At 44.8% G+C, this 14,891-nt stretch overlaps 1 protein-coding gene across 1 annotated transcript; it reads right to left on the bottom strand.

Moving 5' to 3' along the window:
- Positions 1-1,021: 1,021 nt before the first annotated feature.
- KDELR2 (KDEL endoplasmic reticulum protein retention receptor 2) lies at positions 1,022-14,472 on the bottom strand. Its single transcript, XM_056335667.1, has 5 exons — positions 14,264-14,472; positions 7,398-7,498; positions 4,254-4,412; positions 3,041-3,293; positions 1,022-2,261 (listed from the first exon to the last, which is right to left on the bottom strand). Exons 1-5 carry the CDS (start codon positions 14,352-14,354, stop codon positions 2,227-2,229), a joined length of 639 nt encoding a protein of 212 aa, XP_056191642.1. The 5' UTR covers positions 14,355-14,472; the 3' UTR covers positions 1,022-2,226.
- Between the last annotated feature and the right edge of the window lie 419 nt (positions 14,473-14,891).

Below are 14,891 nucleotides of genomic sequence, written 5' to 3'. Positions count from 1 at the left end.
CCGGCGCTACGTCACGGGAACGCGGCGTCACGGCGGCGTCACGGCGGCGTGTGTCGTTCCCCCCCCCGCCCCGCCCGCGCTGTTCCGGGCCGCGCCGCGCACGCGCCCTGGGCGGCCCCGGCCCTTCCCGCCGCCCGCGCGTGCGGGGCTGGCCGAGGCGGGGCGCTGCACCCGGGCGCCTGCGCGGCGGCCCCTCGGCGCGCGCGGCCCGCGGGACGGGAGGGGGGGGGCGGGGCGGCCCGTGGCGCGGCGGCCGCAGGCGCCCGATGCTGCAGCGGGGGCGGGCCGGCACCGGGCCGTTGGGAGCACCGGCTGTGCCCGGCCCCGCCGGCGCCACCAGCCCAGCAGAACCGCTGAGCGCCTGCGGCCAAGGCGGGGCCGAGCACCGACGCGTCCCAGCCCCCCTCTGCCTTCTCCCCCCGGCCCCTCCGCGCCTGCCCCCTCCCGAGCACGGGCCGGGACAGCACGGCCAAGAGGGACGCTGCCACTGAATCCAAGGACAAAGCGAACACCGGAGAAGCAAATTACCACCCCAGGCACCGGGGCTCCCACCTCTGCTCACAAGCCCTGCGGCTACCGCCAGCACCGGGCGGCTCTTGCGTGTCACTGCGGGGACAGGCCGGGGAGGGACGCTCGGCGCAGCACCTGAGCATTACAGCGCGCTAGCTTTGCGCAAGCAAAAAGCAGTATTCGCATTTGGGGCTAGGAATAGTATCTGCCCCTAGTTAGTGACGGTTACCGATGGTAGACTAAGTTAGAGAAGGTAAATTATTTCTTGAAGATAAAAATAGATACAAGCACCAAACCCTCACCTGCACTGGGCTGGAGCTGAGCTTACAGAACAAGCAACTCAGTCACCATCACTGTTCAGCGGTAACCATCCTTCACCGCCTTAACAAGTTCATATTTCATACCGAGTGACAGCACGAATGACGTCAAGCGACTCGTCCTTACCACAACTTATCACCTGGTCCCAGCCTAATAGAAACCTTCTAACTCAGGAATGAAAACCAAACCCGAATCATTTTCACCATTTCATAAAGTGTTTATTGAGGATGGTAACACAGGATAAATCATGCAACAGCTCAGTAAAAAAAGGGGAATCATTTAAAGGATAAAGAATGGTAACTGGTGCTGCTGATTTTGAAAAGTTTGTAAAAAAAAACCCAACCTAATTGTCCAAAAGTGACATCAAAAACCACATGAAGCCGAACATGGAAGTTGCTTATAACGCATTTGTTAAAAAGAAAATGTAGTTATTGTTTAAAAGTGATCACCTACGGATTACCGTAATCAACTTACAAGTCTCCCATTTCTGTAGCTGTAATGGTGTAGCAGGGCAGCACATCCAAGATATTTAACCTTCTTTTCCTGAATAAAGACTACAGTCCCAAGCATTTGCTACTAAGCAACACAACCACATCTCTTGCCCTTCACGACCCGCACTGCCAAGTGCTTTCGTTATTGGGATTACCCTCCCAAATATCATGGCAAAACAGAAAAGGGCCCATCCCTGTGGCCCCGAGGGATTTCCTCACCGTCCTCTTGCCACCAGCCTGTTTTAGAAGGGGAACAGCTACAAGATGTGACTGTTCCCCTTCTGGCACCAACATATATTTTAAATAAGGAACTCCATGTCAGCAGATGGCACAAAGACTGGGCACCAGCACATCACATCAAACATCGGTGGTTTCAGATTTAGAGTTGACATATATTCACCTTTTGGAAAAAAAAAATAAATATAGTGGAATGAAAATTGAATCAAAAGGGAAAGAACAGATGACTACCATCCATCAAGGATGCACATACCTGTGCACTGGAAAAAAAAAACCAAACAGAAAAAAAAAAAATAATCAGTCATTTCAAAGAAATCCTTGAAAATTAAAAAAAAGTTTGCACTTGTTCCTGGTCATAAACAATCTCACAAAAAATCTCACTTTTGGAACTATTCCAATTGAAACCATACACTGAATTTATTAATACAGTATAAGTTTCTTCATGTAAAAAATCTTTATACATAGTAATAAAAAAGATAAAGGCAAGATGCATCAAACAGAAATCTGCTGGTTGTTTTTCCTCCGTTCTTACAGAGCCGCTGATGACTACCTGCACTATAAAGAGCTGTGTTTCTGACTTTCTGTCTCAAGCATCTTCGCCTTTGCTTGTGATAAGGATTGTTCTGTCCAAGCATCCAAAAGGACAGATGCTGGTGATGTTTTTTGGCACTTATGCTGGCAAACTGAGCTTCTTTCCCTTGAGTACTGTAAGGAAAAGCAGGAAAGGAAATGGTTAGCAAAGCAGAGATGTGATCTAGGAGAAACACATGCTGCTAAAACTTCAAAGGGACCAAAACCTACCACATAAAATCACTCTGTCACGAAATGGGCTTGCCTCTCTCTTTTCAATACATACTGGTAAAACTATGACGAACAAACAACTATTCTGATCCTGCCCTACTGTGGCACCCTGCAATTCTCACTTTTCATCCCCATAGGACATACTAGGCTATGACAGTGCTTTCTTAAGAGTTATGACTAAAATAACACAGCCCCATCCATATAGCTTTGTAGTTACATGATGGAAGGTAGAATGTGAACGAGGGCAAAATTACTATGCACCCAGCAGAAATGACTGCTTCTACACTTAGCATAAACAGATCAAAAATCATCTGGACTCTTAAAAGTATTTAAAACACTGAGAAAGATATCTGTAAGCATGGAATCTGCACAAAATGGTGTACGTTGTCAGAAGCATAAGGATCACTGTTATCAATGGAAGACAACAGTAACATGTATTTAGCCATACTTACTGTAAATTTGTCCACTAATTTAATCAGACCATTTACATGTTTATATTCTATCTATACTCAAAAGCAATCCTCAGAAATGCCACACTAGCAGAAAGCATACTTGATAAATCAAGATTTCAGCAATAATTTGCACACAATTAACAGCCTAGTAATACTGATACAGCAGATCCCTCAGAACCTGTTAATTGCTACATTCCGCAGCCTGAAGCTGGAAGTTACTGCACTACTTACCTTTTGTAACATACAAATAGAAGAAGTCACAGTAAAGAACGGTCTGGACCACACCAGCAACAACAGCTATGAGGTCAAAAAATCCCTCAAAATAGTAGCGCCAAATCCAGTTGACTAAGTACAAGGCACGGTACAGACCCAAGAAGAAGAGATAGTGAGTAGTGATGGTCTCTGCTTCGCCAGTTTTGCTGATCATAAAAAGCTGAGGGAGAATAGCAACCGATTCAAGATAGATGGAGAAGGTCCACAGTATCTGAAAGGAAAAAAACAACCACAGGTATATTCAACTGTCTTAGACAACAGAAACACAGAAGAAATTTGATTTGACTTGACTTTTCACCCTCTAACAAAGTTATGAATACGTACAGTATTTGGCAAACTATCCTTGGTACAGGAAAAACTAAGTGAAAGCTTCATAATCAACCATGGGATGGTACAAGGGAACAACTCTCTTAGTAGACAACAAACACCCCAAACCACCTGTCTAGCGAGCTGGCAGGCATAGGTTTACTCGTGAGGAAGCTTATCAGTGCACCCACCAGTTGACGTTCTTGCAACTTTTTTATCTATTGGTTTTTAAAGAATGAGTTAGTACAGAACAAAATTTAAAATTATGTCTCAAAGTGTTGCAATAAAAATTCCTTTAATAAATATAAAAATACAACTCAGTCCACTTAAAGTAAGCATCTACAGTTAATTCTCTTATTTCGTGGGAAAAAAATCACCCGTTTAAAATGTAATTATAGGGAGTTCAAAGTATTTTTTTTCTGATAGGAACACAGCTGCATTTCACATACAATGCAATTCTTTCTAATACTCTAGACCATTTATGATTCTACAAAATTTTAAAATTATTGTAATTTCTTTTGTTTTCACCAGGTGGCACCAACTATTCAAACTGCATTCTGGGGCATTTCTTTAACAAACAACAAAAGGAATGATACTTTTGAATTAATACAACCATCAGAGTGTACTGGGAAAATGGTAAGTCTTCTGCTTTAAAATAACTGATGTTGATAGTAATGCCTGTCTCCTGAAGTACCTTGCATTTTCACAGAAATCTACACTGTGGAGATGCACTGAGGAAACAGGATTAGCTTGAACCTGCTAAACACGGGCATCTTTCAAGCACTCCTCAGCCTAAAAACTCTCATTTCCATGTGCCAAATGTTTTGGAAAAAAAATAACCACCTCCTGCCCACAATCAACTCACCTCCAGAGGAGAGAAGTCATGATTGACAAGAAATGAGAGTCCACCAACAGGAACTATCAGAAACTCCACTCTGAATGTATCATGGTTTCCATCATAAGTAGCCTTAAATTTCATGTAGATCAGATACACAGTGGCGTACGAGCAAGCAATGTAGATAAGCTGAAGAGTAAGGAAATAAAAACAAAACAACCCACAGAGGTTGCAGGATTAGATCAAACTCAATGAAGAAAGATATTCCCAGGCACTAAAAGGAGTAAGTGCTGCTTTTTTGTTGTTGTTTGTATTGTTTGTTTACATGCTTTTGCAGTTCCAGGCTATGTCGTGGTATTTAACTTTTCTCAGCAGAGTAATAATTCAAAACCAGTGACTCTGGGCTCTACTGGTTTTGTTGCTTTAAAAGCATCACCTTGCACCTGGCTGAAGTGACTGCCCAAAGCTCCTTTAAGGACACTTCCCTGAGCAGACAGAACTAAGGAGCTGACTGGAGAAGCAATACCCCTTCTGCTATTGCAGGGGAAGCACTGGCCCAAAATTTATGTTAAAAATGTGCATGTGCATACATGCAATAATGATGGGAGTGGTCTTTTTACATTCAAAAAGTCTGCGACTGGTGTGGCTCATGTGGCAGTTAAAAACCTATTCAATAAACCCCATCCAGACTCAGTCATTTAGCATACCACAAATTAGCTGATTTGATTTAGACCTTTAAACACCTCTAAAATCTGAAGAGGGGCAAGTGGACAGTGTTCTTCACCAACCAACAGGCCATAAAAGCTGTGAAACTAACAGACTGCTAGAAGCACTGAACCAGAACTTGGTTTTGGTTTCAGCTGATGTCTAACGTTACCATTTTTACTTGTTATGGTACAGTTGACTTCATCGCTCTTCCCTGTGGACTGGGCAAATAGCCTTATTTTTACAGATGAGAAAACGGAATCACAGAGAACATATGCCTTTCTAAAGGTCAATCTGCCATCATCAGGACAGAGCTCATTGTCCTGGAGACAACATAGTACAGCAGACTAGACATTAGCTTCTGCCTCAGTTTCATCACAAAGATTAAATATTCCAAACCATTTATCACATTAAATATAGATTCTTCACAACTGAAAACTAAGATTTAAAAAACCCACTGTTTGCAGATGATACCTATCACTAAAAAAGCACTGTTCACAGATACAAAACACTACAAATACTGTAATAAGGAGCTCAGAATCCAAAACAGTCTCTACTACACTAGCACCCCAGCTGACTGGAGATAAAGGACCACAGGACAGGATTTCAGATATATGGAATTCGTATTACAAGTGTAAACTGATCAGAATTGGTATGGTCATAGGAGATACCAAGAAAGTGTGAATGAACCCCAACTCCTTATTAAAGATTTCTTCGTGAGAACTATAGCATGTTTTGGGACACTCAAAAAATTTTCATTTTTAAAAATACCAAAATAAAAGAACGGTAGAAAAATGACTGCAGAGTGCACCAGCAGAAATGCATCCAATATCCAGATACAGGTACCACAAAAAAGAAACTGTAAGCTACAGAATGCAATAAATCACAAAAATTAGTCTGCAGGTCATTAAGGCAGGCAGATAGTGCCAATTTGTGTACTGCTGCATACATTCCTGGAACTCAGAAGAAACTAATTTTCCTAAATATCTGATGATCACTGACAGAAAAATACAGCAAGATATCAACTGTAGTTTAATTAATATTTCTCTAAAAATACTGAAGAAAATCCTAACTCTACAGAAATGAAAAACTTTTTTTGCTGCAAATTACAGCATTTTCCTCAGATTAGGAAGTTCATCTAGTTATGCTCTGGGTTAGTTTATTTGTATAGTAGTTCCTGTTCTCTACAAGTGAGTAATGTTGTATGTTCCTCAATATAAGCAGACAGGACAAGAAGCTGCGTTGGGACACTCAAGCAGCTTTGTCTTGGTACTACAATAATGGGCTGAAAAGCCAATTACATCTAACAGTCTCTCCAGGCAGTAACCTTTGAAATTGTAACAGAGGTTTCCATTCTGCAAGTTAATACTGGATTTGAGCAGAAGATGACCCTTTCATTTCTGGCAAGACTCAAGTTTACTATCAAGTTGAGTATCACAAGTGTCATGTTAATTCCTTTTTTGGGTAGGAGGGCTGCAGCAAAAAGACATGGTCATGACCCTGAATCACAATCAATACACATAAATTACAAGAAAACCCTAGCTGCTCCTTTAGTGCACACAACAGTGGCTTTTAATATTCTCAGAAATCACATGGGGGGAAAAGCTTGTGTTTCAAGAATATTTTACTTAATCCACAGTTATTCATGTAGACTGTCAATATTAAAACTTAAGCATACATGTTTGACTTGTTAGAAGACAACAGCATGACTGAGTTTAAAATCTAAAATTCTATTTTACAGTATCATTCCCCTAATTCTTCAGTGCATTTTGCATTGCTGACTGTCTAGTCTTTTCTCCTGGCAAAGTTATACTATCCTCTAAACTGAAGTTGAAGACCATCAAGAAAATTGAAGAATAAAGGAACTGGATTAAAGAAGTGTCTGTTCTGGTGCCGCAGACATGCTGCACTCTCCCAGCCTACCGCTTTATTTTCTTGTACTCAGCACCAGAAATTGCAGGAATAAAGAAACAACAAAACCAAATCTGAGCTCATTAACATTCAGCAGGTAAGCAAACATGGTCTATAACCTAATGGAAGCTACATTCCTAAAAGTATACTCCTGTCAACTTTTTATCAGCCTCTGCCCAGAGACTAGCTGCAATTCTGGCAATGCATTTTGAATACTAATTTACCTTGTAGTGGATAAAAAGAGATTTACTTAAGCTCTAATGTCTCAATTGAGAAATACAATTTATTTGAACCATTCTCCCCAAAGCTTTTATTTTCAATAACCAAAATGGCAGTTGTTCTAAATGTCACAGTCCCCAAACAGTTTTTAAAAATTGCATGTAGAGTGTAGAAAAAAGTAGGATTTTGAGTCCATCTTCCACATTCTTTATCCAAAGCCCGTCTAGAACTTGTTTTGTAATAACTGTGCAGTGGGCCATTTAAACAAGCTTTTAATAATGAAATTATGCACTCTGCATGCAACATTACTAGCTTTTCTAACTCTTCAGTATACTCTACCTTCATAGATGTGTTATACAATGAAATGAATGAAGTGAAGAGGTCCAGATAACGGGTAGTGAAGACCAGTGCAAACAGAAGCTGGCTTTTCCCAGAAATACCTAAAGTGATAAAGGAAATAATTAATTATTCAAAAAGTGATGATGTGCTTTAAAATACTTGATGCCAAGGATGAGAAAGGATATATATCCTTTATTTCTAAGCAAGCTGATTACAAAATTGGGACAAAATCCAGGCTTCCAAGATGTCCAAACAGAACTGTAAGTTCATATAGCTCAGTAATGTGAATTTAAGTTACCTTGTACTAGAGGAGGTGCTAGCACTACACAAGATTTAGAAGTTCATCACAGCAGATAGCTTACAGGTGGTATTTTTGGAGATTACACTATCTGTTCTGTGTTATCATTGGGCACCATGCAGCCAGGCTGCATTAGCTTTCAATTCTCAGCGTGCTGTCACATGCCTCAGTGCATTCTTTAGATGCTGAATAGCTGGAAAGGTCCAAGGGCAACAGATACTACAGACCCAGTGATAATCAGAAAGTATGCAAGCACCAATAACATGACTTTAAAGGAATACATTGATTTTAAAACATAAGGCAATTAAATTCAGAAACTTAATTGACCACATGGTGGGGAAAAAAATTACTATCAGTCAAAACCAGATGTTGCTATGTATAACAAAACAAAAAAAAGCGAGAAGTGAGCTAACATGACAGACATCTACACTGCATCTTCAAAGTAACTTTCAATTTCAGACCAAAGCCCCAAACTCAAAATATTTGCTTGCACTTAACTTCAGCCACTACAGGAGAGTTAGAAGCATAAAAGCTTTGCACTATCAGCCACTAAAAGCTTCTGAAAATTGAGGTGAAGCATCATTCTGACGTAGCAGTGAGTCACAACAGAAGGACAAAACAACCTAGCCTGCGCCTCTATCTTGTTATTCCAATTATTCTTGTTTTCAGTCATCCAGAGTGAAAATATTTGAATCTGTTCAGCTAAGCATGCAAATACTGTTCAAAAAACATGAGGGGAAAAATACTCTCTAGGAGATCGTTAAGATGCAAGGCTTAAAATTCTTGTCCCTTTATACAGAGATATTTCTGATAAAGGTTTTTATTAACAGTGCCATAAAGCAATTGGAAGAAAGGCTATACTGAACTCCTTTTTCACTCTGGCCTCAGAAATGCTGAAGAAGCTGCCCCTAATGAAGGGACTTTATGTTTATACATGAAGTACAGGAATGGCTGAAACAATGAAAAGAGGGTTTTGTTTGCAGCTATCATATGTGAATGTCTACAAGGTGAGCCTCATGTACTACTTGCAGAACAACCCAACTGCCCACAAGCAACAATAGAACAGGAAACAGCAATGCTTCAAAACCTACAGTTATGCAGACTGTAAAACTATAAAACAAAAGCTGTATTACAAACCCAAACCAAAACAACAACAAAAAACTCCCAAACCCCACAAAAAAAACCACTTCCCAAAGTTTAGAAAAAGAATACACGACATTTCTTGAAGTAGAGCTACATTGCAAAGACAGCTGAAGCAGCACTCTCACTCAGTTGCATCCCAGGTGTGGTCACTGACATTACAACGCTTGACAGTGCCCTACTCTCATACCAATAAAACCTCCCAGCAAGCCAACGCTGTCCTAAGGTCAAAACCTACAGGACAAAGAAATCCACCTGTACAGATACAGTACAGCATCACACTACAGTTATAATTATGTTACATTATTTAGCAGGCTATTTTCTTTTAGTAAATAGCTGTGAAGAGCAAAAAAGCATATAAGATCCATTAATTATTGATAATGGCTATAAATTTGGACCTGGATGTACTGTCACATAAACACATGTAATATGCTTGACAAACTGCCCAAAGCCATTGCCAGCCTCACATCATCCCCCAAGCCCAAAGCTGTAATTTTTATTAAGGCCTTCAGTACTTCTCACTGAATTTCCAATCTTTGTAATAGTCAAATGTTCCTGAAACACATCCTAAAGCCAAGTTTAAACTAATTTTGAAGTTAAGTAGGCTAGACCAGGCAAGGTTCAAAGTTTAAATCAAAGACCTATGGAGAGACAGGCAAAATGGGAGCAAGTAGTACCTGTAACCCTAGCAAAAACGGGGCGAGGAAACGGGTAAACACTGCTGTACGGATGTGATGCATTTCAAAACTTTACGAAATGTATCAACATACCTGCCACAGTGCTGACCCTGGCTCATGGTTTGGCAACTGCCATATACTAAGACTACATGGCTGTTATTCCCATCCTTCTCCCTTTCCTTTTACTCCCACAAACATTACTAAGTTCTTGAGCTAAACAAACGCATTTTTATTTCTTCCTCCCAAGCTCTGGGCTCAAGTTTTGAAGAGTCAAACATCTCAATTTTGTTTCATCCTCACATGTGAAAAAACTCCTTCAACTTCTGCACACTAGCCCGGCTAAAAGCAATAGCATGAAATAATTCAGAAGCTCAGCTCATTTTCAGTCAGGGAAGACAGCAGAGCTGAAATTGCAGTACTTTCTCATCAACCTCATTTTGCTATTGTGAGTTAGGTCAAGAGCAATGGGCAGAAGCAGAGGCATGCAATCAGCCTGGCTGTGGAGTGTGTACACTACTTACTATGAACTGTGTATCACAACCATAAAATCTACAAATGGAAATTCTTCTAAGGAAAGACTTCATCATGGAAACATCACAGGCTTTTGAAGTATTTAATAAAAAAAAAAAGGTTTTGTTTCATATGAGGTCCCCATCAGCTACAACTTCTTCGGTTCTGCTAATAAAATACTAACATTAAGAATCCTGTACTTTCAATTAAAAAATCCCCAACCTAACTCTAAACACAAATTTGTCCACTGAGAAAGGCAAAATTTTCCTTCAAAGAAAAAATTCCGAACATACATAAACCGGCATTTTTTTGAGAAAATACAAATTGGTGGCAGCCTATGGCCAAGTACTGCCTGAAGTCTTCCAACACAGCGTATGATCTGGTCCATAGTAGACATGAGACACAGCTACATTACCTAGCAAAAATATTATACATTTATTACCTACACTACTTTTTTTTAAGAGTATTCAGCACATAATTTGACACCCTTGCAACTGCAGGTCACCTTTAACACTTGACAAATGACACTGAGAAAAGCAAATCAATTTTCAGGCAGTAATTCGCAGTGCAAACAATCTAATTTGACTTGGAATGGATTAGAAAATACAGTCTGGACATGACAGTATTTGAAAGCACAGGATTCTTCAAGTCTCATGAATTTCCTAATTATGACATGAAGTCAATAATGGAGTTACCTGCTACATTCTCCACAGCTCCTAGTAATTATTTTTGCGCTGTTACTTGGAGTGGCAAACATTTTTCCAAATTCTAAATTTGGAAACCCAAATAACCAGTCACGCAAAAAACTGTTTTCCTGCCAGCTCTGAAATCATAGCTTGATTTGCTTTCCCCTTTGTTCTCTTTTCAACGTATTGACTAAATTAGGAAAAAAAATTAAAATTCTTTGTCAAACAATGAAAATACTGACTGCTCAATAATGCAGATTATCCTAGCCTCACCTATTTTCCACAATTAGAGGAGCCACTTCTTAGGAAAGAAAACGGGTAACGATGTGTCTTCAGAAAACAGTAGGTTGCAGCAGAGGTACACAGGCTGTCTCCCTCTCGTTTCCAGCTGCTTTTACAGGCCTCTGAGCTCCTCTTGGAACAAAGGCCTCAGACACACACAGATGCAACCAGAAGAGAGGAGTCTGCACCATGTGGTTTGCCAGCTCTTCATGGATCACAGCCCACAGTTTAGCAATCAGTTAGAAGCCTTTATTTATTTTCTAAGCTGCTGCTGCTTCAAAAGTGCACAGTTAAAGAAGCAGCTGCATTTTGCATTGCCTGCATTTTCCTAGTCACCAATAACCATGAGGTACAAGTTTATTTAATTTATAAACTGCTCTAATAACCGTGCAATGTAAAGGAATCACAGAAAGCCCTCTAATAAGAGGCATTTAGCAGCTGGGGGTTATTGTTGCATTCAACTTTATCAACTTGTTTTATGCAAAAATACGTATTTACAAAATTTTTATTAGTAGAAACCACAACTGACAACAACAAACCACTACAAGGAACAGGATGGAGCCCCAAAAATACAGTCCGATGCTCCTCTGAGGTGCTCTTCTTGTTCTAGACAAGACTTGTTAGGCCTCAGACACTGATCTCCTACAAGTAACATGGATCTGGATTTACTCCTAAGGGTTCAGAACTGGAAGACACAAAGATAACAATCCCAGACAAACGCATCCCCATTTCATTTTTTTGCTCAGGAAAATGAACAAAGCAGATGTTTTCTGCTGAAAGAGCCCATGCATGTATGTGTTCAGGGATGCTGATTAATCTAGTGAAGGGAATAGTTGAGGACCCTACGTAATACAGGCCCGTTTACTTTTCTGTGTTGGAGAAAGCAGTATCAAAGAAAATGATTGGTATGAGTCTACATTCTTATAAGTAAATCCACAGTAACAAGAGATCCTCAATCACAACTGACTTAAGGAAAACAACACCAGATTGCTTTAAGCGGAAAGATGGGACTAGGTTATATTGTATTATACTGTGTAAATAACCTCCTGTCCAAAGGTCACTTAAGAATCTCCTGGTTAAAACCCTATTTGAATTTTAGCCTTGCACTAGAATTTCTCCTCTTTCATCTTCAGACAGCCAGAGATACAGTTTTTAGATCATTAAATCTCCTGTTGCCATCTTGACTGCATTTCTCAAGTAAGGTGGAAGACACAACTCTACAGAAGAGTTGGAGAAGGCCAGGCCCTCTGCTGCCAGATCCAGACAGAATTCCTGCTCCACTACCGCCTGAGCCAGGAAAAGTTCATTAGGAAGGAGCTGTTGCGCTCCATGACCTCAGAAACAATAGTTCTGCGCTACCACTGCATTTGGACCATTGAGTCAGTTGCTTGAACTGTTTTGTAAAGTTAAGCACAGTTTTTACTTTAGGTGTGTTTAAAACCAAAGCTATTAATTTACTATTTTTTCTTCTTTTGCACAATCAAGCGAGTAGCAAACAGTGAGTTGATATGAAAACATACAGAACCTGTACTTCCTCTTACCTGTAGCATAAATCTCTTTCCCCATTCTCAGTCCTTTCAGGTTGCAGCTTAAACTAATTCTTCATGCTCTTAACTTAAGACTTTACAGATACATCTGTTCCACAGTAACTTGGTATTTGAACGATATTTGGACACACGGCAAACCAATTTCAAGAATAATCACTCTTACTAACGAAGGAGAAGATCGCTGGAGAGAAGGCAAAGTCAAGCTCACAGTCAAACCCCAGTCCAGAGCAGAAGCGACATTTCCAGGGCCAGCAGCCTGCTCCACATAAGCCGCAGCGCTCCGAAATGCCATTTTTGAATTACAACAACTCCTAGCTTTCTGAAAAGAACGAGCTATGCCGCAGCTATACCAACTGCCTGCAATTCCCTCCAACCACCACCAAACCGTACAGTAGAAGCCAAAAAGCAAACCACATCACAGGGACCTCGAGCAAGCAGGTACAGAGCAGGGGAGGCAGCGGCGGCGTTCCTCAGCCGGGCTGGCCGCGGGTGAGGGGCTTCTCCCCAGCGCCCAGACCGCGGGGCAGACGGCACCCAGCCCCCCCCCCCCCCGCCACACCTCTGCCACGTCAGGGCAGGCCAGGATCCCGGCTGAACGCCCGTTCACAGCCGCCTGCAGGCTCTCCCCTACGGCTTCCTACTGCAGCTGGGAGTGCGAACAAGAAAACACCCCACGAGCTTTAAAACCGGCACGAAGCAGAGTGATTAGCGCGGTGACTGCCGCGGCGGGAGCGGGAAACAGAAGCGAAGGAGGGGGCGTCGGGGTCAGCCGGCAACGCAGACCGGTGCGCGAAGGGGAGCGGGGAGAGCCAGGGAAACTTCAGGATCTGCAAAGTGCAAGTCAGCTACTCCCGGCGCTGCACCAGAGCGGCTTTCAGGCAGCAGAGCGGCGCTGAGCTGCCCAGTAAACACACAATCGGAAGGCTGTGCGCTGTCTGGGAAGGCGAGGGAGTGAGCTCCGTCTCCTCTGCCAGCGGCCGGGCGCAGGGAGGGAGGCAGGCAGGGAGGGAGGGAGGCAAGGAGGCTGCCCGCCCCGCGGGGGACGCGTCCCCCACCACCCCCCCCGAACCTGCCTCCCCATTCATTCGCCCGCCGCCGGGCCGTTACATAAGGAAGGAGCGACCCTCCCGGGGACAGCCGAAGTGGCGGTGTTCGGCGACTCAAGTACAAATAGCAACTGCTAAAGCTTTAACGGAATCGCAGCGCCCGCGGGTGCACACACACCACCACCCCCGGCGGGGGGGATGCGGCTTCCCCCTCCCCGAGCTGCCCACCCGCCCCCCCCCCAGCCTGGGTTTGGAGAGGGGCGAGTTAGATGCGAGGCCGGTCCCCCCGCGCTGAAGGGAGCGATCGTTGCTTTTCACCTGCCCGGGCAAGCTCTGCCCTCCCGCCCTGGCGGCCGCCGCAGGTGGGGGCCAATCCCCCCTCCCCCGCCTCTCCCCGTTTACTACAGCCGCCCCCGGGCAAGCGGGGCAGGTGAGACCCCCCCGCGGTGACCCCCCTCCCCCGGCTGCGCTGAGCCCCCCTCGGGGAGCGGTGGCGAGAGGACGGCAGAGGCGATCGCACCACACACACACACCCCTTCCCGCCACCCCCCGCCCCCCCGCCGCGGCGAGCAGGCGGCGATCGCGCCCAACCCCCTGCCAGGCTCCCCTCAGGCACCGCGGCCCGGAGCTGCCCGGCCGGTCCCGCCGCCCTCGCCCGCCCAGCGGCCTTCCGCACGCACCCGCGCAGGAGCGGCTCTTCCAGATCTTGAGCAGCAGGATGATGATGGCCGCCAGGTGGGACAAGTCCCCGGTAAGGCGGAAGATGTTCATGGCGGCGGCAGAGGCGGCGGCGCAGCCCGGAGCCGGGGAGCGAAGATGGCGTAAGCTCAGCGGGCACCGAGCGACGTGGCCCGGGGACGTGGCCAGACAGCCACCGCGCCCGGTGCACCCTGGGAAACGGGAGGGAGCGGCCCGGCCCCGCCCCGCCGCCGCCGCCGCCGGGGCCGCCCCGCGCCGCCTCCTGACTGGGGTGGCGGGGCCGCGGGCCTTCGGGCGGGTGCCGGGCCGGGGGCGGCCCACGGGCTCCCTCAGCCCTCCCGCCCCCGGCACCGAGGGCACCGGCCCGTCCGGGCCCAACGCTGACGGGGCCTGGCTCCCCGCCGCGCCCGGGGCAGGGAAGCGCGGGCTTCGCGCGCTCGCGCGCCGCGCCGAGTAGGCCCCGGCCCCCGTCTCGCCGTTAACTCTTCACAAGCCCTTTTGGATGAATAAATTCGAGGCCTTTGTTAACCGGCTGGAAGCGGAGAACAGCTGGGGCGGCGCGGGCGGGTCCCGGCAGCGGGCCCCGGCCGGTAGTGCAGCCGTCGGACG

This window comes from Falco biarmicus, chromosome 4, assembly GCF_023638135.1.
Source record: "Falco biarmicus isolate bFalBia1 chromosome 4, bFalBia1.pri, whole genome shotgun sequence".
Taxonomy (NCBI): Eukaryota; Metazoa; Chordata; class Aves; order Falconiformes; family Falconidae; genus Falco; species Falco biarmicus.
Note: the sequence above shows the minus strand (reverse complement) of the source record. Positions and strands in the feature narration are given on the sequence as shown.

Bases quoted from the DNA above. Each gene is read 5' to 3' on its own strand.
- KDELR2 (XM_056335667.1), bottom strand. From the start codon at position 14,354: ATGAACATCTTCCGCCTTACCGGGGACTTGTCCCACCTGGCGGCCATC. The intron at 7,499-14,263 runs GTGCGTGCGGAA...TTATCACTTTAG, and splicing joins GAAGAGCCGCTCCTGCGCGG to GTATTTCTGGGAAAAGCCAG. The intron at 3,294-4,253 runs GTGAGTTGATTG...TTTTCCTTTCAG, and splicing joins ATGACTTCTCTCCTCTGGAG to ATACTGTGGACCTTCTCCAT.